General features: G+C 41.1%; 1 protein-coding gene across 2 annotated transcripts; it reads left to right on the top strand.

The window, feature by feature from the left end:
• ostm1 (osteoclastogenesis associated transmembrane protein 1) lies at positions 1 to 22,928 on the top strand. Of its 2 annotated transcripts, none has more exons than XM_067984990.1 (6): positions 1 to 401; positions 9,115 to 9,229; positions 14,200 to 14,297; positions 18,634 to 18,759; positions 20,503 to 20,668; positions 21,434 to 22,928. In XM_067984990.1, exons 1-6 carry the CDS (start codon positions 75 to 77, stop codon positions 21,475 to 21,477), a joined length of 876 nt encoding a protein of 291 aa, XP_067841091.1. In that variant the 5' UTR covers positions 1 to 74; the 3' UTR covers positions 21,478 to 22,928. The 2 variants fall into 2 exon arrangements, with proteins under 2 accessions (XP_067841091.1, XP_067841090.1); XM_067984989.1 differs by having other exon boundaries at positions 2 to 554.
• Positions 22,929 to 23,198: the final 270 nt, after the last annotated feature.

Genomic DNA, 23,198 nt, shown 5'->3' with positions numbered 1-23,198 from the left:
GTCAGCGGCCGGAGCGAGTGCGCAGGCGCGCCGGGCGGGGCAGCGCAGCGCACTTCGGCAGGAGCGCGTGAGCGATGGTCGGTGCCGGGCTGCTGGGCGGCATTTTACTGGGTTTGATCAGCGAGGGAGCCCTCGGCGGCACCTCCTCCGGCGGACTCCCGTTCGAAGCTGCGGGTTTCAGCAGGAGTAAGGACGTCTCACCGACCCAAGGCCTGGCGTGGCGGGGCGGCGGCGAGGAGGTGGAGCCGGAGCCGGAGCCGCCACCGCCGGACGCGTACCGGGAGGATGGGCCTCTCTCCCGTCGGCTGCGGAGAGCCGGGGGCCCGCCTGCTTGGGACAGCGACCCCGCCTGGTGGCTGTCCTCGCCGTCGGTCTCGGAGGAGCTGTCGGTGGAGCTGTTGGTGAGCGAAAGTTGCCGGCACCTGCTGCGAGAGTTCGGCGAGATGTGCGCGTCCCTGGTGAACTGCACCGTGAGGAACGCGCGGCCGGTGCGGATCTGCGAGAAATGCATCCTGCAGTTTCACAGCTTCTGGGATACGTTCGACGACATCTCAGTACGTGCAAGGGGAGCGAGTGTTTCCTCGCCTCAAAAAGTTATACCAAGCCTTTCACTCTGTCTTCCCCCACCCCATACTTCTTTAGTTGCATCTGTATTGCACTACATCCACTGGATTATTATTGCATGTTATTGTGTATCTTTTGTTTAAAATGGTTGTGCATTTCGGGAAAGGAGTATGTAGTCCTGCTTCGCTTCTCCTCAGCCCACTCCTCCCCTTCCCCACCCCCCAGTCCTCGTACTGAGCCTTTCATCGCAAGATGCAAATAGCCTTGAAACTGAGGATGAGCACCAGATAGTAAACATTCTGAATGATTACATCCTCAAAGTATTTGCAAGGGAGACATGAACAACATGTTCTTTCCAAAAATAAGTGTCCCAAGGCAAAATTCAGGACTTTTGATATAAATGAGTCATAGACACACTGAGCACTTAAAACAAACAAAATCCCCAGTTGTATAGTATTTTATAGTGTTATCCCAGAGTGTTGAGATTAGTGTGGTACTAACAATCATTGAGGTAGTCAGTGAACACTAGGGAGGTAGAAGTAGGTTGGAAATATGATGCCCATATTCAAAAAGGATGACTAAATAGTCCCATACAGCTGCAGACTCATTAGTCTTACCACATTTCTGTGAGATTGTGGAATTGATTATCAGGATTAAACTTGAGGACTATCTACAGCAGCAGCATTCAAGGTGGCTTTGGAGGGAAAAGATCCTGATTGACCAACTGCCTTGATTCTTTTGAGGAAATGACATGCCAAGTCAACTGATTAAATCCTAGGACATTGAGTACTTAGACTTTCACAAGGCATTTCATAAAGTTCCACATGTAAGATTAAAGTCAAAGCTGTAGGGATTCAGGACAGAATGTGGGCACTGATCAGAAATTAGTCGAAAGGTAGAAAACAAGTAGTACTGGTTAGAGGGGTAATGTGGGGGAGGTCAAACATCTTACATTAAATATAGCAAATATACATATACTGAGTCAGGTGCTCCAGAGCTCATTGTTGGGATCACCAGTGTTTTTAATTTACATCAATGACTTTAGTTCAGAAATTCAATGCAAATTGGTCAAATTTGCCCTTGATACAAAATTAGGAGGGGTGGTGGAATTGAAACAGGCAGCCCAAAAATTACACAATATGTGCCACTGAATGATAGATGAAATTTAATGCAGTAGGAAGGAAAAGTGGACAATATACATATGAAAGAAAAGAAACTCAGTCCCAAATTGTTCAATAGCTAATTAGTTAGTTTTGAACTGTAGTCGCTGTTGTAATGTAGGCAAATGAGGCAGCCAATTTGCCCACAGCAAGGTCTCACAAACTGCAAATGAGATAAATGACCAGTCAGCCTGTTTGTGATGTTGCTTGAGTGATAAATGTTGACCAGAACACTAGGAGAATGCCCATGCCCTTCTTTGAATAGTGGTATGGGATCTTTTACGCCCACCTGAATAGGCAGATGGGGCCTTGGTTTAACATTTCATTGCAAAAATGACACTTCTGACAATGCAACACTCCCTCAGTACTGTACTGAAGCATCAGCCTAGATTATGTCGCTGCTGACCTATTTGACTTAGAGAGGGTGCAGAAGAGATTTACTAGAATGGTATCAGGGATGAGGGACTTCAGTTATGTGGAGAGGCTGGAGTTGTTCTCCTTAGAGCAGAGAAGGTTAAAAGGAGATTTGATAGAGGTGTTCAAAATCATTAATGGTTTTGATAGAGTAAACAAGGAGAAAGTGTTTCCAGTGGCAGGGGTCGGTGACCAGAGGATACAGATTTAAGATGATTAGCAAAAGAACAAGAGGCGACATGAGGAAACATTTTTTTACGCAGAGTGTTATTATGATCTCTGCGTAATGCACTGGCTGAAAGAGTGGTGGAAGCGGATTCAATAATAACTTTCAAAAGAGAATTGGATAAATACTTGAAGGAAAAAAATTGCAGGGCTATGGGGAAAGAGCAGGGGAGTGGGACTAATTGGATAGCTCTTGAAAGAGCCGGCACAGGCACAATGGATCAAATAGCCTCCTGTGCTGTAACATAATATGACACTATAAATGGTTTTAAATTAGCTAATGTAGAAGTTGAAAGAAATCTAAGAGTTTTATTACACTTAACGTTCAATACATCCTACAAAAGCAAATCAGCAAAGCCAATAGAATGTTGAACCACATAGCCTAAACTGTAGAATACAAGCCATGATGTGGAGATGCCGGTGATGGACTGGGGTGGACAAATGTAAGGAATCTTCCTTTTTATTTTAAAATCACAAGCTTTCGGAGATTATCCCCTTCGTCAGGTGAGTGAATCACTCGCCTGACGAAGGGGATAATCTCCGAAAGCTTGTGATTTTAAAATAAAATTGTTGGACTATAACCTGGTGTTGTGAGATTCCTTACATTTGTAGAATACAAGTCAGAGGAAGTTGTATTCAAACTGTACAGTGCCCTGGTCAGACCACACCTTGAATACTGTGCCCAGTCCTGGTCACTGAGAAGCAGGAGGGATATTCAAGTGCTGGAGCCAGTGTAGCAAAGAACCATAAAGTGGATCCCTAGTGACCAGGATCTGAGCAATGATGAAAGAATAGAGACTTGAGCATTTCAGGCTGGGATAGAGGTGATCTTGTAGAGGTATAAAAAATAGTAAATGGTATGAAAATGGTTAATCTGGAATATTACTTTAAATTAAATAGTGCGAGTAGGACAAAGACACACAAATTTAAACTAGTAAAAGGTGACAAAAGGACTGATGTCAGGAGGTTGTTCTTCATCACACATATTGTGATGAACTGGGCAGAGTGGTGGAGGTGAAACCTCTGGAATAATTTAACAGACAACTAGATTCAGCAGTGGGGTGAGTGTAGAGTTGTTCTGAAAGGATGAATGGGTCAATTGGCCTTCCTCATTCATAGTATTTTTTTGAGATCACAAAATACTTATCTTGACAAATATATTTGGTAGTTGTGATGGGTGCTGGCAATTGCCTAGTCTGAGCAGTGGGTGCTCAGACTAGGGTCTGTGGCATTTTATTTGTCCAGTTAAATCTTTCCTACCATACTACATATGTAAAACTAAATGGGTGAGCATGTAATTTCCATTCACACGTTTGAGCTAGTATTTATTAGAATCTCAGGTTAATATGGTGAGAATTAAATAGGCTAAATGAAGAGAAAGTCAGATCCTAATTTAATGTTGTATAGTAACTTTAACACGTTTTGTTTTCTTGCTTTGAATTACAAAAGCACAAGTAGAGAATTCATGTCCCAGTCCAGGTGCAGCAAGAATAGAAAGCAGTGTGTCCTGAATGTAGGCATGACCAGGGATGAGTTTGATGGCCTTTTTTTTAAAGCTTTTGTTTTCTGCTTTCCCCTATGTTAGTCTCTCTGAACATAAATTTAAAGGAGAATAATGAATGCTTGGGAGTGATTACAATGCAGTAATTGAATCGAACAGTTGAGAAAATTGTGAACAGAATGTGTTTTGAAACAAGTGGAATCTGATACTGTATTGATGCTGTATAATACTCTAGGGTGCATTTTGCTTTTAGATACTTGTATATCTCTTGTATATTAAATTTACCTGGTCAGTCTACTGATTGTGGGTGCCTGTACAGAGTCTTATTGCCAGTATTGTTCATTGTGATTGATCACACTAAATGCTTATTGAATATTGGGTAATTCTATAGCTGGTATCTGCAGTGATGAACGTGTGTGTGTGTGTATGTGTGTATATCTATCTCTTTCTATCCTGCATCTTTTTTCAATATGAGCCTGCTTATTACTATAGGTACAGACTTTCGTAATTATTGCTGTTGTGTTCAGAGCATATTCGTGCACTGATGTTCTGTATTGCAGAGTGGTCTGAAGTACGTTCTATTTCTCCCCATGCACCGTTCCCAATGTCACCTTTTATTGAGGAATGTTTCATCCCTGCAAGATCAAAGTAGGTTCTTGGGGTCAGTCAACAGGATGTATTGTAATGAAATCTTGTGGCTTTTGCCATCCAAACCCCTCAAATTGTGCTACAGCTTTGTACGGCTACAAAGCTAAATAATCTTATTAAATTTTCACTAAACTCAACTGATTTCTACTCTGGCAATTAATTATCCACCAAGTGTTTGGGGGAGTCTGAACTTTGGAGTATCTGTGGGCCTTGTGGGAATTATTTCAGGTGCTGTTTAGTCTGTTTCCGTTGATGATTTTTAACTCGTACATAGCTAGTAGTGCATAAAATTGATTGAAAAAGCAAATAATTGTTCTTGATAAATCCCTAGTTTAATTGCGCTCAGTAAATCCTTGAATTAGTTTTTAAGAGCCAGAATCCTTTTCACAAGTGGGCTTGCTGGGAATTGATGTGTTTGCCAATGATTCTGTACAAAGTCTATTCTTAAACATTTCTACTCTTCCCATGGGACAAAAACTTTGTTTGAAACTGGTTACTTTGGTCATTGGTTCACACAAAAGCAGGTTTGCTTTGTTGCCCTAGAGAGAGAATTGGAGTTAAAGGAAGGCACGTTTTCCCACATTATTTTCAAATGGTCACCTAGTTTCAGTTATAGTCTTGTTAGAATTAACTGTTGCGATAAACATCTGATATTTAAAAGCTAATTTGATTTATTCCAGAAATATGGACTTTTATTTCTTGGGATGTGAGCAACGTAGGCAAGTCTACATTTCTTGCCCATCCCAATCGCCCTAAGAAGGTGTTGGTGGGCTTCCTTCTTGAATAGTTTCAGTGCTCGTGGTGGGGCGGGCGGGGTGGCGGCGGTGTAAGGTGCTGTTGAAGTAATCTTGGTGAGCTGCTGCAGTGCATCCTGTAGATTGTTAGCTAAGATAGAAGCCCATGGAATCGAGGGAAAAGTATGTACTTGGTTAGGAAGTTGGCTGAGCGAAAGGCGACAGAGAGTAGGGATAATGGGTAAGTACTCACATTGGCAGGATGTGACTAGTGGAGTCCCGCAGGGATCTGTCTTGGGGCCTCAATTATTCACAATATTTATTAATGACTTAGATGAAGGCATAGAAAGTCTCATATCTAAGTTTGCCAATGACACAAAGATTGGTGGCATTGTAAGCAGTGTAGATGAAAACATAAAATTACAAAGCGATATTGTTAGATTAGGTGAATGGGCAGAACTGTGGCAAATGGAATTCAATGTAGACAAATGTGAGGTCATCCACTTTGGATCAAAAAAGGAAAGAACAGGGTACTTTCTAAATGGTAAAAAGTTAAAAACAGTGGATGTCCAAAGGGACTTAGGGGTACAGGTACATAGATCATTGAAGTGTCATGAACAGGTGCAGAAAATAATCAATAAGGCTAATGGAATGCTGGCCTTTATATCTGGAGTACAAGGGGGCAGGAGTTATGCTGCAGCTATACAAAACCCTGGTTAGACTGCACCTGGAGTACTGTGAGCAGTTCTGGGCACCGCACCTTCGGAAGGACATATTAGCCTTGGAGGGAGTGCAGCCTAGGTTTACTAGAATGATACCCGGACGTCACGGGTTAAGTTACGAGGAGAGATTACACAAATTGGGGTTGTATTCTCTGGAGTTTCGAAGGTTAAGGGGTGATCTGATCGAAGTTTATAAGATATTAAGGGGAACAGATAGGGTGGATAGAGAGAAACTATTTCCGCTGGTTGGGGATTTTAGGAGTGGGGGCACAGTCTTAAAAATTAGAGCCAGACCTTTCAGGAGTGAGATTAGAAAACATTTCTACACACAAAGGGTGGAACTCTCTTCTGCAAACGGCAATTGATACTAGCTCAATTGCTAAATTTAAATGTGAGATAGATAGCTTTTTGGCAATCAAAGGTATTAAGGGATATGGGCCAAAGGCAGGTCTCTGGAGTTAGATCACAGATCAGCCATGATCTTATCAAATGGCGGAGCAGGCACGCGGGGCTGAATGGCCTACTCCTGTTCCTATAATATGCACTATGTGTCAGTGGTGGAGGAGGTAGATATTGAGTTCAGAGGCAGGGATACTGATAAAGCAAATTGCTCTGTCTTGGCTGGTGTCAAGCTTCTTGAGTGTTGTTTAGCTACACCCATCCATGTGAGTGGTGAGTATTTCATCATACTCCTGACTTGAGCCTTGTAGACAGTGGAGAGGCTTTCCGGGTCAGGAGGTGAATCTCTTGTTGCAAAGTACCCAGCCTCTGCCGTGTTCTTGTAGCCACAGTGTTGCCATGGCTGGCCCAGTTAAGCTTCTAATCAATGATGACCACCCCAAGATGTTGATGGTGGGGCACTTGGCGATGGTGTTGTCATTCTCCTCCTCCAATGTCACTCCTCCATTTTCCAGCTTAGTGGGGTTGCCCTTGCTCGGTTCCACTTTTACCTATCCATTTGTAGCCAGAGCACCTCCAGCAGCGGCTTCTCTTCCTGTGCCCGTACCACTACCTCTGGAGTTCTATCTTTGGCCCCTTTCTCGTCCTTATCTACATGCTGCCCCTTGGTGACGTCTTCCACACATATGCTGATGACACCTAGCTCTATCTCTTCCCCCACCTGTCTCAACCCCTCTGCGTTGTCAAACAGCTTGACTGACATACAGTCTTGGACGAGCTGCAATTTGCTCCAATTAAATATTGGGATGACTGAAGTCATCATCTTCGGCACCCACCAAAAACTCTGTACCCTTCCTGTCAATTCCACCCCCCTCCCCAGGGTTGAACCAGACTGTTTGAAACCTTGGTGCCTGAGCTGAGCATTTGCCTCCATATCCTCTCTATCACCTCCATAGCCCCTCTTGCCATCTGCTGCTGAAACCCTCACCCATGCCCTTGTCACCTCCAGACTCGACTATTCCAGTGCTCTCCTGGGCAGCCTCCAGAATTCCACCCTCCATAAACTTCAGCTCATCCAAAACTCTGCTGCCTGTATTCTATCCTGCTCCTGCCCTGCTGACCCATCGCCCCTGTCTTTTCTGACCAACATTGGCTACCAATCTGCCGTTGCCTCCAACTTAAAATGCTCATCCCTTCATTGCCTCACTCCACCCTATCTCTGTAACCTCCAGTTGCAAGTTGTTGTTGTTTTAGGTCAAGGAGAGAGAGGCTGGACATTCTCTTGTTGGAGATGGTCATTTCCTGGCACAAATGTTACCTGCTGCTTGACAGCTTAAGTTTAGATATTATCCAGCTCTTGCTGTAGGCTGGCTTCATTATTAGAGAAGTTATTAATGGAGCTGAACACTGGAATTGTCAGCCTCACTCCTGACCCGATGAAGCAATGACTCCTTTCATTGATGTGGAGATGCTGGTGATGGACTGGGGTTGACAATTGTAAACAATTTTACAACACCAAGTTATAGTCCAACAATTTTATTTGAAATTCACAAGCTTTCGGAGGCTTCCTCCTTCCTCAGGTGAATGTGGAAATGAAATCCACATTGAAGCAGTGAAGATGGTTGGGGTGAGAGAGCTCCCTTGAGGAACTCCTGCACTGATGTTGTGGAGCATTGAATGCCGGCCTCTGACAACCCTAACCATCTTCTGTCCCAGAATGACTCCAACCACTGATTTTTTTTTTCCCCCACTTCCCCCATGCACTCAGTTTTGCTCGAGTTTCGTGGTGCTATATTCAGTTGAATGCTGCCTTGATGCCGAGGGCAGGGGTTATAGATGTCTTTGTCACTTTGAAAATGATTGCTAAATGCACAGGGATTTCTTAGGCATCTAAAGTCATTTTCTTTACAAAGTTGTTACCAACAACTTCCCTGACTTTGGCAGCAGAGCTGTTAAGTCAACAAGATAGCACTACTGAGTTTCAAAAAGTCAGATAAATAGGTGGTTTTCCAGATGCCTCTTGATGCAGAAACTATCATCTTTTCTGGCTGCGGATGCAATCGTACAGTAATGGCACAAATGCAGTTGTTCCAGTGCTCTCAAACTGCCTGGAGTTATAAGCAGGATGAATTTTATCGCATCAGGATGCTCAGACAATATAAGCAGTTCTACACTACAAGTAGGATGTTAGTCCATTTCACAAGAACAGGAGGAGAGACTTGAGGTCTTGCAGAGTACTTTTGAAATGGGTTGTCGTTCTCCATATGGTATACATTTAGCAACGGAACTGAAACAGTGTGACTGCCTTGATGCTCAGTGGTAGTATGCACTTGCATTCAGGAAGCTGCTTGCGAAGTTGGCAGGCCGTCTCCAGGGTTACATGTATTGCAATAATTACAGCAAGTACATTTTCAGTTTCTGTAATGTAGGCAAACCACATATTGTCTGCGGCTGGTTCTGGAGTTTTAATGTTGAGTTGTGCACTGACTGGTATTTCCACACACAAAAGCAGTCTCGTCCCAGAATGTTTTTGATGTTTACTGTGTACCTGCTGCATGTTAAGTGGAGAATTCCTGTCTGCCTACAGTACAGAAATAAATTACATTTCAATACTTGTGGTGTTAAACCTATTTTGGTAGCTACACTAAATAAACTTTGTCTTGTATTCATCCCATGTATATGTATATGACTTGCTGTCTATTTCTTGCTGTTAACCCTTTTTTCTTAATATTTTTCCAATTTTCCAGAAAAGTTCAGGGAACGTCAGCTGTTCAAAACAACTTTTGAGATCAGACCGTTTGCAAATAGTCCTGAAGATGCATAACTATCTGCAAAAAATTTGGATCGACTCCCAGTGTGATGGTATGTCTGCTTACTTTTAGTTGAATGTGGAACTCGCTACCACAAGGAGTAGTTGAGGCGACTAGCATAGATGCATTTGGGGGAAGCTAGATAAATACGTGAGGGAGAAAGAAATAGAAGGATATGCTGATAGGGTCAGATGAAGTAGGGAGGGAGGAGGCCCGTGTGGAGCATGAACACCGGCATGGACCTGTTGAACCGAATGGCCTGTTTCTGTGCTGTACGTTTTATGTAAGCTATGCAAGATTGTTGGTTTGTTTTAAGATGAGTAACATTGATGATCTAAATTTACAGCTACTTGCATCATTTGTGCCTCTCTTGTTTTTAAAAAAAAAAATGATATTTTGGGATTTCCAGTGCTTTTTGGTGCGTATAGTTGCAACATACTACATGTTGAATGTGGTATGACGTGTGTTTTTCCAGCTTTTTTGTTTGCTTTCTAACCTACCCATGCATTTAATGTGGTAACTCCCTTGCCTCAAAAGAATGGGAGCAGGTTAGAGTGGGTTAAGAGGGAGCCAGAAGTGCCAGTCACAAATGCTGTTTATTTACAATGAATCTTTCCATCATCGTCTTTCAAATCCCGCATTAACCCCTCCAATACACTTGTATCGGACATTAACCAAATTAGTTATGGTACAGGGTAGTTGCAGTAAAAAGCAAGCTGTCCTCTTTGATATTTCCCAATAAATGCTTTTCTGTTTCTCCTTTTATGTTAACCGTGGCTAGGCTTGCTTTGGCCTAATACTGAGGTCTATGGCATCCACCCTACTAATTATTTGGACTGTTGTGTGCTGTCCTGGCAGAGAAAATGGACTACTTAAATTTTTAAAAAAAAAAACATGACTATCTGCAATGCCCAGGGGTGCTAGTGGATGGTGGAGTGTGTTGATTTGGTAAACTCTTTGGACTGAGAAGCTGCCAACCTTCTGAACCTTAGTCATTGTCTCCATTTTATCTTGGGGTACTTGGACATCTTTGCTTGAGGTGGGGGACAGGGGGAGGATTTGGACAGCCACTTCTGTTATGCAGGTTTGTTTTGTTCTGCGGTCTCTTTAGCATGTTTGAGTTGAGTTAGTTTACTTCCTTTTTTGTAAGAGGAGGCGACAGTAATTCTTCACCATGTTGGATCTTATTTTGCCTTATTCATGGTCCATTCAACAATGCTCCATCATGTTGCTATTCATTCTGTCTTGGGCTGTGATTTTTCCTGAATACATATGTCTCTCTATGATGAACTTGCAGAGCTACATTGAATAAAATGTTAGATTTTGTACATGAAGTATTTTGTGGGTTCACAGTGCTACTAAAGTACTCTGGATTTAAAGTGTAGCTGCTTTCTGCTAGGGCAAGAAAGTGCTTTTCAAATTGCTTTGCTTAACTTTTTAACGGCTTTATTCTTGAATACTTAATACTGCATTGGCATAAAACAGCACAAGATTTTATTTTGGATTACAGCAGTTAAAGATGATGCAGTCCTTTTGTACAATCAATAAGCTGAGCCACTCATGTAGTTCACGGTACCAAACCTCCCATATCGGGGAAAAGCTTACAAGTTCTTTAGTATTTTTAAGGAAGTGATAATTACCCAGTAATTCAATGAGGACAGTTAGTTTTGGAAGATAGAACTTGTAAGCTTTCAAGATTGGTGGCATTGTAAGCAGTGTAGATGAAAACATAAAATTACAAAGGGATATTGATAGATTCGGTGAATGGGCAAAACTGTGGCAAATGGAATTCAGTGTAGACAAATGTGAGGTCATCCACTTTGGATCAAAAAAGGATAGAGCAGGGTACTTTCTAAATGGTAAAAAGTTAAAAACCGTGGATGTCCAAAGGGACTTAGGGGTTCAGGTACATAGATCATTGAAGTGTCATGAACAGGTGCAGAAAATAATCAATAAGGCTAATGGAATGCTGGCCTTTATATCTAGAGGACTGGAGTACAAGGGGGCAGGAGTTATGCTGCAGCTTTACAAAACCCTGGTTAGACCACACCTGGAGTACTGTGAGCAGTTCTGGGCATTGCACCTTCGGAAGGACATATTGGCCTTGGAGAGAGTGCAGCGTAGGTTTACTAGAATGATACCCGGACTTCAAGGGTTAAGTTACGAGGAGAGATTACACAAATTGGGGTTGTATTCTCTGGAGTTTCGAAGGTTAAGGGGTGATCTGATCGAAGTTTATAAGATATTAAGGGGAACAGATAGGGTGGATAGAGAGAAACTATTTCCACTGGTTGGGGATTTTAGGAGTAGGGGGCACAGTCTAAAAATTAGAGCCAGACCTTTCAGGAGTGAGATTAGAAAACATTTCTACACACACAGGGTGGTAGAAGTTTGGAACTCTCTTCCGCAAACGGCAATTGATACTAGCTTAATTGTGAGATAGATAGGTTTTCGGCAACCAATGGTATTAAGGGATATGGGCCAAAGGCAGGTATATGGAGTTAGATCACAGATCAGCCATGATCTTATCAAATGGCGGAGCAGGCACGAGGGGCTGAATGGCCTACTCCTGTTCCTAAGTTTGGGAGCTGGCTTCATAAACAACAAGGTTTTGACTTATTAACTGAAACTGTGGCCTGTTACTGTCCTTTGGTTTTTGAAGTGGAGATGCCGGTGATGGACTGGGGTTGACAATTGTAAACAATTTTACAACACCAAGTTATAGTCCAGCAATTTTATTTTAAATTCACAAGCTTTCGGAGGCTTCCCCCTTCGTCAGGTGAACGATGTGAGAGCTGGATAGTCTTTCCTCACATCGTTCACCTGACGAAGGGGGAAGCCTCCGAAAGCTTGTGAATTTAAAATAAAATTGCTGGACTATAACTTGGTGTTGTAAAATTGTTTACAATTGGTTTTTGAAGCTAGTGCTTAGTCTGTAGCTGTTTTGGGGCAAGGTCAAATACACTTTTTCCCTGTTCCCTAGTATTTATAGGGGATACTTAAAATTGAATGTACTAACATTTACAAATATTAACTTCTCTAAAAGAAGTATTGTAGGGTATGGTCCCACAGTTGTCTTCCTGGTTAATTGTTAAAAGTTTCTCCCATTTAGAGTCGTAAAGTATTTTTAAATTTACAAGTGGATATGGTATGCTTCTGTGGCATATGCGAAAGCTGATTTTTTAAAAAACACATATATTCCAACAGCCTATGTACTGATGACATTAAGATTGATTATATTTGTGAGCCTCGTATTATGAATTGCCAGTTATAAAGATGGGGTATTTTTTTTTCCCTATTTGCATTTGCCATTTCATAAAGGCAGGCAAGACAAATGGCTTTTATACATCACCTTTCATGTTGAAAAACTTTAAGGCACTTTGCAAAGAATGAATTTATTTTTGGAATTGCAGTGATTTTTGTTCAAATAATACCAGAGCAGTTCTGCATCAGCAACGTCCCACAAACAGCTATGGGATGAATGGCTGGTTAATCTGTTGGTGGTGATGGCTGAGGCAAGAATGTTGGGGTGGTCACTCGTGCCATGCAATCTTTAAATACAATATTTTGCAAGTTTTCTTTGGTCATTCCAATAAATGTCACAGGTTGTGTGCTGGATAGTCTTTCTAAGCCTATCCCTAATGCATTGTCACCAGTTGCTCCTGTAGCAGACCTCACAACCCCGATAATCCAGGGATCCTGCTACCCAGAATCTAGTTTAAACAATAGCATGACCTGGAGATCGTAACCAACAAAGTGTGTTCTCCTCTCTTTACGGAAGGTGAACTGAAAAGCATTCTATCAAGATGTGGTACAACATCAAACCAACATCTGGATTATTCTATATAAAATGCATGAATAAACAGAATACAGCTTTGACTGAAAACAATTTCATCTTCTCAGTTATGGAAAATGAATAAAGATTCCAACTTACTATCTCTCTAGATATAGGCCCATTTATCTACTAGGCTATTCTAAAACTGCCTGGTTTAGACTTTGTTGCTGAACGCTAGGGCAGAGCTCACCCTATATCCGAGACGGAGAGAGACCCCTCGCCCGCCAAGTCTGACATCGGGGGTTAGACCCACCAAGCTGTCAGTCAAAATCACCACCCTAATTGAAACACCTCCCGACTTCACTTTTCAATCAGACTCTGAAAATTAATGCCAGATTTTAAGGTTTTTAAATCACTGATGTCTTTTTAAAAAGTACAGCCATATGAACAGCTGAGACAAGAACTCCACCTATTGGTTTGGAAGAGTGACACAGAGATGAATTAAGCATCACAAGCAGCAGAGATATACATATCCATCTGGGATGGGAGTGGCGCACAGGTGTGGCAAGTTGTAAGTCGAGCTCCAGGGAATATAATTGTATGTGTTCCCTGAAGAAAGGAAAAGACATCTGCAGAATGAGAATCCTTCCACAGACACTGAATTGTGTCTCTTGTTTGATCAAGCCATAAGTGGCATTTAGTATGTTGCAGACTGTAGCCTGGGCTTACAATTAAATACAATATTATGAATGTATGGTTGCTAATTTTGACAATGTACCTATGAATTTCGTACACTGATCTAATGAGTACTACATCGAGCTCTTAAAATAGCATTTAGGAGCCAGAAGAGTGCTGCACTATGACCAAGGAGAAGTATTGGGAGTCTGTTGGTGAAGCGTGATAGAGTTTCTCTAGTGTGATGATTGCTGAAGTATTTTTCTTTAAGCTCCACCCTATTTAATAATCTGGTTACAAGTGCTAATCATTTTAGTTTAAGTTTAACTTTACATGACAAACTGCCTTACAGGGAGTGGTCAGATTGTTCATAAAGTTGGAAGTTGGGGAAAGCTTTGATTTGGGATTATTTTACGGCCTGGTTGTTGCTTTATGGATTATATATATTTTCGCATTGTTTTTAGATGTTCTGTCAGTATTGAAAGTTTAACATTTTCTGCAGTCTTCTAGGTACAGCACTACTAGCAAATTGTACCTTTTACTTACTAACCTGATATCTTTTTTTCCTTCAGCCTGTTTAAACGATAACAAAACATCACCATCAATGGACACTGTAATCTTTAAGAAGATGCTGAATGATTCTCTGAACTGTTTTGGACAATACTCTTCGGTAACTTGCATATTAAACAATCTTTGCTCTGCTTGTATCTATAGGGTTTGGTAATGAAAAGAATGGATCTGCAATCCTACTTAGCAATAAATGCATAAAATTTCTAAATTTAAAATTCAAATACATTTTGTTTTCCTGAGCCCTATGTCGCTAACTCACCTCTAATAACAATCAGCTTGACTACACTCGTTCCTAGACCAAGGTCTTGCAACTAACGCGTAGACATTGTTGCACCCAGGCCTAGCTTTTACTTCAGCTTTCTCTTCACTGCATTTCCAGATCTGTTTCTCTCTTTTCCTCCCGCCCCCCCCCTCCACTGCTGTGTACATGTATTTATTAGAAGCTGTGTGATGCCGTGCTCTAGAGCATTAGCTGCTCATTAGAGCTGCTACTGAAAGAAATTCTGTTTTTCCACTGCCAAGACTGGACCATAGATCACAAGCTTGTAGAAAACTAACTTGTTTTTATTCATCTGTGGGATGTGGGCGTCGCTGGCAAGGCCAGCATTTATTGCTCATCCCTAATTGCCCTTGAGAAGGTGGTGGTGAGCTGCCTTCTTGAACCGCTGCAGTCCGTGTGGTGAAGGTTCTCCCACAGTGCTGTTAGGAAGGGAGTTCCAGGATTTTGACCCAGGGACGATGAAGGAACGGCGATATATTTCCAAGTCAGGATAATGTGTGACTTGGAGGGGAACCTGTAAGGAGAAAGGGTGCAAGGCCTGTGAAATAAAAGAAAAAGAGAAATTAGAGCATTCAGAGAAGGGGGTGAAAGAAAAATATTTTTAAATTTGCAATATAACAGTCTGTCTATTCTAGTCCAGAAAATGAAACTAGATTGTGAAATTCTAAGGATGCTCATGTCTAATATTTGGTATTTAAATTTGCGACATTATGTACACTTTAATGGAACAGCTTTCAGAAAATACTTATGCTGTTTGTTTTGATGCCAAATGCAATCCATGTCATTAAAAATCCATTTTATTCAGCAGAGTGAAGTGGAGGTTGGCACTAAAATATTCATAAGCTGATTATAATGTATTTGTCCCAGCATGCAGGGGAGGAGTGATCTTGTATAGTGCAAGACATTCAGGATAGGATTTCTCTTTGTGTTTCCTTTATGTCAGTAACTATTATCCAAAATGGGCACCAATGCAATTGGAAGCCATTGCCTTGATGGGCTTGTTGAATAGCGGGGCATCTATGTGTGATGGCTGAAAGCAATGGGTCACTTTTATATTTAAAAAAAAAATGCAGCACAAGGACTTCTGGATTATACAAGATAATTATGGAAGAGGAAGGCCATTTGGGCCATCTTAATTCAGCCACCAAGAGATCCTGACAATCCCCCTTTGTAGCATCTAGTTGTTTCATAAATGATTCCAAGGCTTTTGCCTCCACTACTCCATCTGGAAGTTTATTCAACGCATAGATCACCGTGTGAAGAATTTCCTGAAATTACCTTTTATCGTTTGAACCTGTGTCCCCTAGTTCTGTCGCAGTTTAATTTAAATATCCTTAACAATCTTGTGCAGCTTTATAAGATCACCTCTCGGGCACCTCTTTCCAGGCTGAAAAGTCCAAATCTGTCCAGTCTTTTCTCATAACCCAAACCACTGACAGTGGGGACCAGCCTTGTGGCTCCTCACTGCATTGTCACTAGCATTTGAATATCTTGCTTGTTTCTGGGTGATCAGAATTAGATGCAGTATTCAAGGTATGGTCTAACGAGAGCACTGGTTTGATCATTACCTCCCATGATTTGTGTTCTACTGTTTTGGCTATGTAGTTCAACATCCAATAAGCTTTGTTAATTGCTCCTTAGCATTGGTTGGACGTGTTTAACATCAACTGTACTAAGACTCCTAGTCTCGTCCTATTCACAGCACCATTCTTTGCGTCTGCATGTCTAGTTTTTCTTCCTCTTTGTAGCACTTTACAGTTGTCGGCATTAAATTTCATGTCATTGTTTGGCCCACTTACATATTTTGTCCAACTCACTCTCTAATTTCTGGGCTATGTCTTCTGATTCCACTGCCCTCCTAGTTGGTATTATCTGCAAATGTGACCGCTTTGCATTGAGTTTTTGAATCCAGGTCATTTATGTAAATTGGAAACAGTACAAGTCCCAGAACCGAGCCCTGAGGCAACTCATTCAGTGTTCCCTCCAATCTGACATAATTCCTCTGAGGAGTACACGTCACTAAATCTCCGCAACTTTGAGTTAAATTAATAGCCTTCTTGTGGAGCTTTGTCAAAAGATTTTTGTATGTTGAAGTACCCCAGGTTAAAAGGGATGAGCCTTTGGCTTAGTATCATTTCCGCTTTTTGTGACAGAAGGTGCAGGGTTCGAACCCCACTCCAGACAGTCCCGGCAAGTGGAGACCGGAGCTCCAGCTCTAAATTACGGGTTGACATCTAGCGGGATACTTGGATCTGGTGGGTGTGGGTGGCCTCCCTCCTCCCCCTCACCGAATGGGTTGTAGGAGCCTAAAAAAACCCTCCATCCGTATGGGACTAACCATCCTATTGGCTGGCGTGAAGATGGTTACGGCCATGGAAGAAGCATTCATGTCATTGGCCTGTCAGATGGTTAATCAGCCTGCGAATCTTTCCGTTACGTCACGCTATCCTCCAAGGGAAGAGTATGAAGATATTAAAACAGTAACAACTGGGTCATGGAGCTTACCGCAGTCCACTTAGGTTATCGCTTCCTTAAAGAAGTCGAGGAGGTTGATCAGGATCCTCTCCTTCTGAATCCATGTTAACTGCTGGGTATTATTCTACAGATGATCTTCAGGTTCACTTTTGATAATCCCTTCCATTATTACATAGAATAGAAGTAAATTAATGGGTTTATAACTGCCCATATCCATTTTGTCACCATTTCTGAAAATGTGCACGATGTTAGTCTCTGCTTCCAATCTACTGGTACTTCTCAAATGTCCATTAACTCCCTCGTAATAATTGTCAGTGTCTCTGATGTCCTCTCTAGTCTCATCACTCTGGGATAAATACCATCTATCCCAGGGGATTTGTTTGTTTTGAGAGCCTATTTAGCCTGTCTAGGATTTCCAGCTCATTTGTAGTCCAGTCATCGATTATTCTTGGGATATCTTTGTTTAGGGAGGACACGGTAACCGTTTCAGGCAGGAGAAAATTTTCAGTCCATCCAGCCCACCTATCCACAGCATTCCCTGGTGCATTTCTAATAAAGTTGAATCCCATTTGTTGATGAGAACCTGTCTAGTTCCTCCTTAAAACTTATTATGATTTCTGGTTCCACCACCCATGCGAGTAATCTGATCCACGTACTTAACTGCCCTTTTAGTAAGCATGTTCCTCCTGCCTTTTCAATTCTCCTTAATTTGTTAATATGACCCTTGCACTTAAATTCTGTACACAGCAGAAAAGCTTACTTGGATTTAATTTGTGCAAATATTTAATAATTTTCAACACTTTTCTATCATATCCCCCCTCTTGGTCTTTCTTCAAGAGAAGAGAACCAGTGTAGTCCATCTTTCCTCATATGACATTCGCTTGAGTTCTGGGATCAACCGTATAGTCCTTCTGTGTTGTCCTCCAATAACTGAATATCCTTTATGAAATAGTGGGACCAAAACTACACCCAGTACTCCAGACATACTGGGTAAAGAAGCAGATGTGTATTACATCTACTAACACTCTAAACTACATGGGTTTTCACAGTTTAGATTAGGTTAATTGAACTTTTCCATTAAAATAACTTTCCTGTTCTTGCATATCCTTTCTATGTCTTCATAGAGCACATTGTTCTCCTCATTCTGACCAAGTGGTCAATAGTATACCTCTAATATATAAGCTTGGATTTTTTTTTTAGTATTCGTGATATCTAACCGGACTAGTTTCAACACGATTAACTTATTTATAACATGTCCTTGAAACATGGGGCTATGCCATCTCCTTTTTTTGTACACTGTCTTTTCTAAACACTCTCTATATCCCTAAATGTTGTATTCTTTTCCATTATCAGGATTTAGCCATGTTGCTGATAGTCCCATTACATTGTAATTCCCTACTACCAACACAGACACCAGTTCTGGCACCTTTATTTCTAATGCTTCTAGCATTTGTGTATAAACATCTTGTCTCCTGTCACGTTTCCCAGTGTCTGCGTATTCCTGATATCTGGTTCACGTGAGTCCATAACTCTTTGTTTACTACCTTCCACCCTATGATTGGTCTCATCTGAGATCCTGTTATCTTGAGTGTGTGTATGTGTGGTGCTTGTGTGGCGACTTGGTGGACTAACCTGTTGTGCCACAGAGTGAAATGCAATAATTAAAATTTTTGTTTTGTAGATATACCCTGATCATGGCAACCATTCTGATCTCTGCAATAAGTGTAAAGTTTCTTACAAGAATTTGACTGAATGGTACACTGGAATGGCAAACAAAAACAACCTGTGTATAGACATTGTTGATGCAGTAAGTACAGTGAGAACTATATAATACTCATCTTCTCTGCAATCCTGCCAAAACCCAGTAACAATCTAATTTTAAAGAGCCCCAGACTTCAATCTTTCTTGATAGGTACAACCCCTCAGTTCTGGTATCATCCTTGCAAATCTTTTTTGCACTTTCTTCAGTGCCTCTATAATCTTTTCTATAATATGGAGACCAGAATTGTTCACAGTATAGCTGTAATGTGTACTGCACTTTAGGCATCAGCTGCTATCGCGCAGGTCTGCCACAGCTAGGAGCTACATCCACATAAACTTCCCAAATTTATTTTAGACCTTGCCCACTTTTCCACTTGGCTTGTTGGAGTTAGGAAACGTGTTGCTGCAGTGACAGCAGCACATTTAAGTGGTGATGTTACGACGGATAGGCTTTTCTAATTATGTTCATAATAACTTCATGAAGCCACTGCTCCATGCATGTGTGGAATGTTGGGCCTGCACAGTGCAATCGATGTACAGGAAAATGGTTGTATATTAAAATGCTCGAGAGTGGCTCAGTTGCCTCGCTTTCCTGTGATCTTGGCTGCAAAGTAAAAACAGTCATAAAATGAATCATATCAGAAAAATTTCTTACATTGCCGTGTCCCCTTTGCATTGAACTGTGTGGTATCACTTATTTAATTACAGGCATGGTGACTGGAACTCATTTTTGAGTAAATGCTGTTGCCCATATTTATTTATTGAGAAAGATACTTTGGTTCCAGCATCCTTTCGTCAAAATGTTGGGATGCTGCATTCAAGCTGGCAAATGGATAGTACTGCTTTAAAGACCAACTCTCTCAAAAGCTTTACTTTGTAATGAGCTGTAGAAATCTGAAAAACCTTTTTTAAAAAAAAAATAAAGGGAATATGTATTGTACTTTTTTTAAAGGTCTCTGTTAGATTTGTCAGATTGGCTCAGTTGATGGCATTGTTGCCTCTGGGTCAGATGTTTATGTTAAAGATTGACATTCTAGTACAGTTCTGAAGGAGTGTTTACATATATTAAAACATTTTCTCAGGATGTGGGCGGGCTGGCAACACTGCATTCTCTCATTGCTATTTGTGGGGCATTGTTAGCTCAATGGGTGTTACATAAGAAATCACTGCACTTCAAAAGTGATTGCTTGTATCTGTGGAATCTTTTGTCATTTTGACATGAGACATTTTATAAATGCAGTTATCATTATTAAGTAATTTGAAAAGCTACCCAAATGGCCCAGTTGGTGAAAGCAAGATGTTGTAAAAGGCCAATACCAGTACAGACCAGTAATGCCCCAGATTTAATCCCTGGTCTTTGCTGAGTTAACTGATCTTAGCTGGGCAGCAGCACCCCCCTTGCCGGGCAGGGAGCAGAAGAGTTGGATAACGTTGCTCTTTGCTGTGACCACCTTCCCTCTCCAAACTGTAAATGGCTATGTGTGGACATCAGGTGAGGACAGGGTCAGTTGGCTTTAATGGCCACCAATGCTGTCAGAGTCAAATAGCCTATCTGGATATTGGTGACTGTGAAACTGTACCCAGCATGAGTTGGCATCTAAAAGTAAGTGTATAAAATAGGGGGAAAATGTTAAGAATCTGATTGAAGATCAATAACGGTGAATTGGTTGTGGTTTGAAGTCCACTGTGATCTTGAGTCATTTAACCTATTAGGATTTAATACATATGTATGAAAACCAATTGTTTGACGCCCTCATAAATGTTCTTTTGTTGTGTTTGATGCTTTCAGATGAACTTGACGCGGCAGCTGTGGAGCAAAAAGTATAACTGCACTGTTCCCTGCAGTGACACCATTCCAGTCATTGCAGTGTCAACTTTTCTTCTTTTCCTACCTGTCATCTTCTACCTCAGCAGTTTCCTTCACTCTGAGCAGAAGAAATGGAAGCTTATAGAGCGTGAGTACCTGGTGTTCTTGCTGCACTTTTAGAATTTGGGCCAATAAATGAGATTGAACTTGATAGTTATCAGCAGAAGCTAACTGCTACCAAATGTTTACTTATCTAGAGTATTTGATGGTGGAGTTCACACAGAAACATTGTCTTCCATACCATTTCCTATCCAAAAAGGGTGGTCAGACTTGGTTCTGCCAGTACTGTTCATGTGAACCTCCACGAATAGAGAAAGCCGCTTTCCTAACACCAAATTCTCTAGTGCTATCAGAAAGGTGCAGTCATCTATATCTTTTCTAAGGTTAAGGCCTTGACTTTGATGACAAAGTAATAATGTGAATGAGGAACAGAGCGCTACCTCTGAGGCAGCAACGCAGCCAATGGTAAATGTAAATGGCAGCCAGATATCAGATAGCGTCCTTTGGGGCTGCAGCCACACTGCTGGCAGGCCTTCCTCAGTGGAGAAATTTAGGCAGCCAGATGTCGCTGCCAGTGCTGTGAAGTCCACTCTAATATGAAGAGATCAGGTTGCACAGCATCAGGTGTCCCAACCTATGCCCCGTTGATTTGGCCTGCTGATGCAGACACAGAGTATTAAAAGTGAGAAAAGTGTTCCATTCCTCAATACCACTCTCCCAGCAGAGTACAGAAGTCACCCAAATACAACAGGTTTTCCAAAATAAGGCCATTTGTCAACCTTTTTGTTACTTGTGCTGTTGTCAGGATTTAAAATAACTAGCTGCATTAATTTGCTTTTATATTCATTTGTAGCTAAGCGCTTGAAGCCTTGCAGCAGTGCAGCGCATATTGAATGAAGACAGACCTTGCTGAACGTCTCCTAATATATTAATAAAAATATTGACCAGGATCATCATGTGGTGCAGAGACCAAAAGATGAGGAAATGTTACAGCAATAAGAATGTTGTCTTTGCACAATGCATCTTTACACTTTGTACCTTAATCACCCATCAGTATTTAAGAAACCACATCTACTGAAAATTTCCAGATTGGAGGTATGTTCTGATCATTTTTATGCTTGAGCTGTAGATCTTGTCCATACAAGATAGTATTTGTGCAAGTGAACAGCTTCAGATTGAATTCAAGCCAGATCAGGACTAAAACTATTCACTTCTCCAGCTCACTGATGGTGAAATTTTTTTTTGCCTCTGCAGTAAGTTTAATTCTGCTATTAAAGGAAAAATTCAAGCTTGAACCTGGTTCTATTGAACTGTCCCAAGTTTGGGTAGACCCCAACTTTTTCTCCAGACTTATGTTCATCCTTACTGTTTACATGTGAAAATAAAAGTCACTGCATTGACAGAATTGCATGCCTTTAAAATGGTAAACTATTTGGAATTTTTTTTTTGTGACGAATTGGTAACTTCAAAATGTAGCTTTGTGAAACATAGCGGAATTGAAGCACACTGGATGTTGTCCCAGGAATTATTTTTCTTTTCCTGGTTTGATGCTGCCTTCATATTTTAACCTTGCTTGATTTCAAGTGATGCACTAATTTTGCATAAAGTGGTAGTATAGTAGTTGTCTGTGTGACTTTTTTTATTAATTCAGCATTTAGATTGCTGATTTTATTTTAGATTTAGTAATTTAACAGTGTACAGCAATCAGGTACTTAAGAATGTAAACAATATATAAAGGTAGATTCAGAAAATGTCTTTAAATTAAACCAAGAAGTAGGACAAAAGTTCAAAAGAGTGAACAGCAAATTAGGATTGGTGACGAGATGTCCTTCACACAAAGAATGATAAACACATGGCACCGACTTCCAGGTAGTGATGCCTACAACATCCCTGGAATCATTTAAGAAACAATTGGATGCTGTGATGGAGGAGGAGGTTGGAGGACCTCTATGGAAGGCGGAGTGTGGATGCACCCGGTTGGCTTTTACTTATCTGTATTTACCTTGTGTTTTTGCAATCAATGCTTGTCTGAAAAATATATTTCTAATATTGTAAAAAGATCTATTGTGAGCTTACATTGAGGGCTTGTTAGGTTTGTTTCCATTTTCTATATTTGTGGTTTTGGGAATCACTATCTTAGGCGAGAATGAAGCATTCCATTAATTTTTTGTGTTCAGCTGCTGACTTGGAAATGACGTGAGGTTTTTTTTTGTGTCTCCACCTCCCCCGCCCCCAAGTTATTTAAGTAAACCTCATCATGTAAACAATGTTCTTTTTGTTAAAACTTATTGATGTATTGAAGCTGACCAATATGGTACATTTTCAATTAAAGTGTTTGGGTAATGTTGTCTGACTGGCTTTTTCTGGATCTTTCACTTTTTCCCTCTATATTCTAAATACATAGAGTTTGGTCTGAGGTTTCAGAATGGAGTGATGTTCACAACGACAACCATATTGCCTAAATAAAAACCAAGTGCTGGGAATGCTGGTCAGATCGGCATTTTTCTCTGATACTTATCTGACCTTGTGTTCATTTGTAACATTTTCAGATTTATTTCAGAAATTGCAGCACAAAAGGAGGCCATTTAGCCCATCGGGCCTGTGCTTTTCAACCGGAG

This window comes from Heptranchias perlo, chromosome 5 (assembly GCF_035084215.1).
Source record: "Heptranchias perlo isolate sHepPer1 chromosome 5, sHepPer1.hap1, whole genome shotgun sequence".
Taxonomy (NCBI): Eukaryota; Metazoa; Chordata; class Chondrichthyes; order Hexanchiformes; family Hexanchidae; genus Heptranchias; species Heptranchias perlo.
Note: the sequence above shows the minus strand (reverse complement) of the source record. Positions and strands in the feature narration are given on the sequence as shown.

What these genes read in the sequence shown, in the direction of transcription:
- ostm1 (XM_067984989.1), top strand. Translation starts at nt 75, where the DNA reads ATGGTCGGTGCCGGGCTGCTGGGCGGCATTTTACTGGGTTTGATCAGC. An exon ending in ATACGTTCGACGACATCTCA is followed by an intron (nt 555 to 9,114) that starts GTACGTGCAAGG and finishes CCAATTTTCCAG; the next exon opens with AAAAGTTCAGGGAACGTCAG. An exon ending in GTATAGACATTGTTGATGCA is followed by an intron (nt 18,760 to 20,502) that starts GTAAGTACAGTG and finishes TGATGCTTTCAG; the next exon opens with ATGAACTTGACGCGGCAGCT.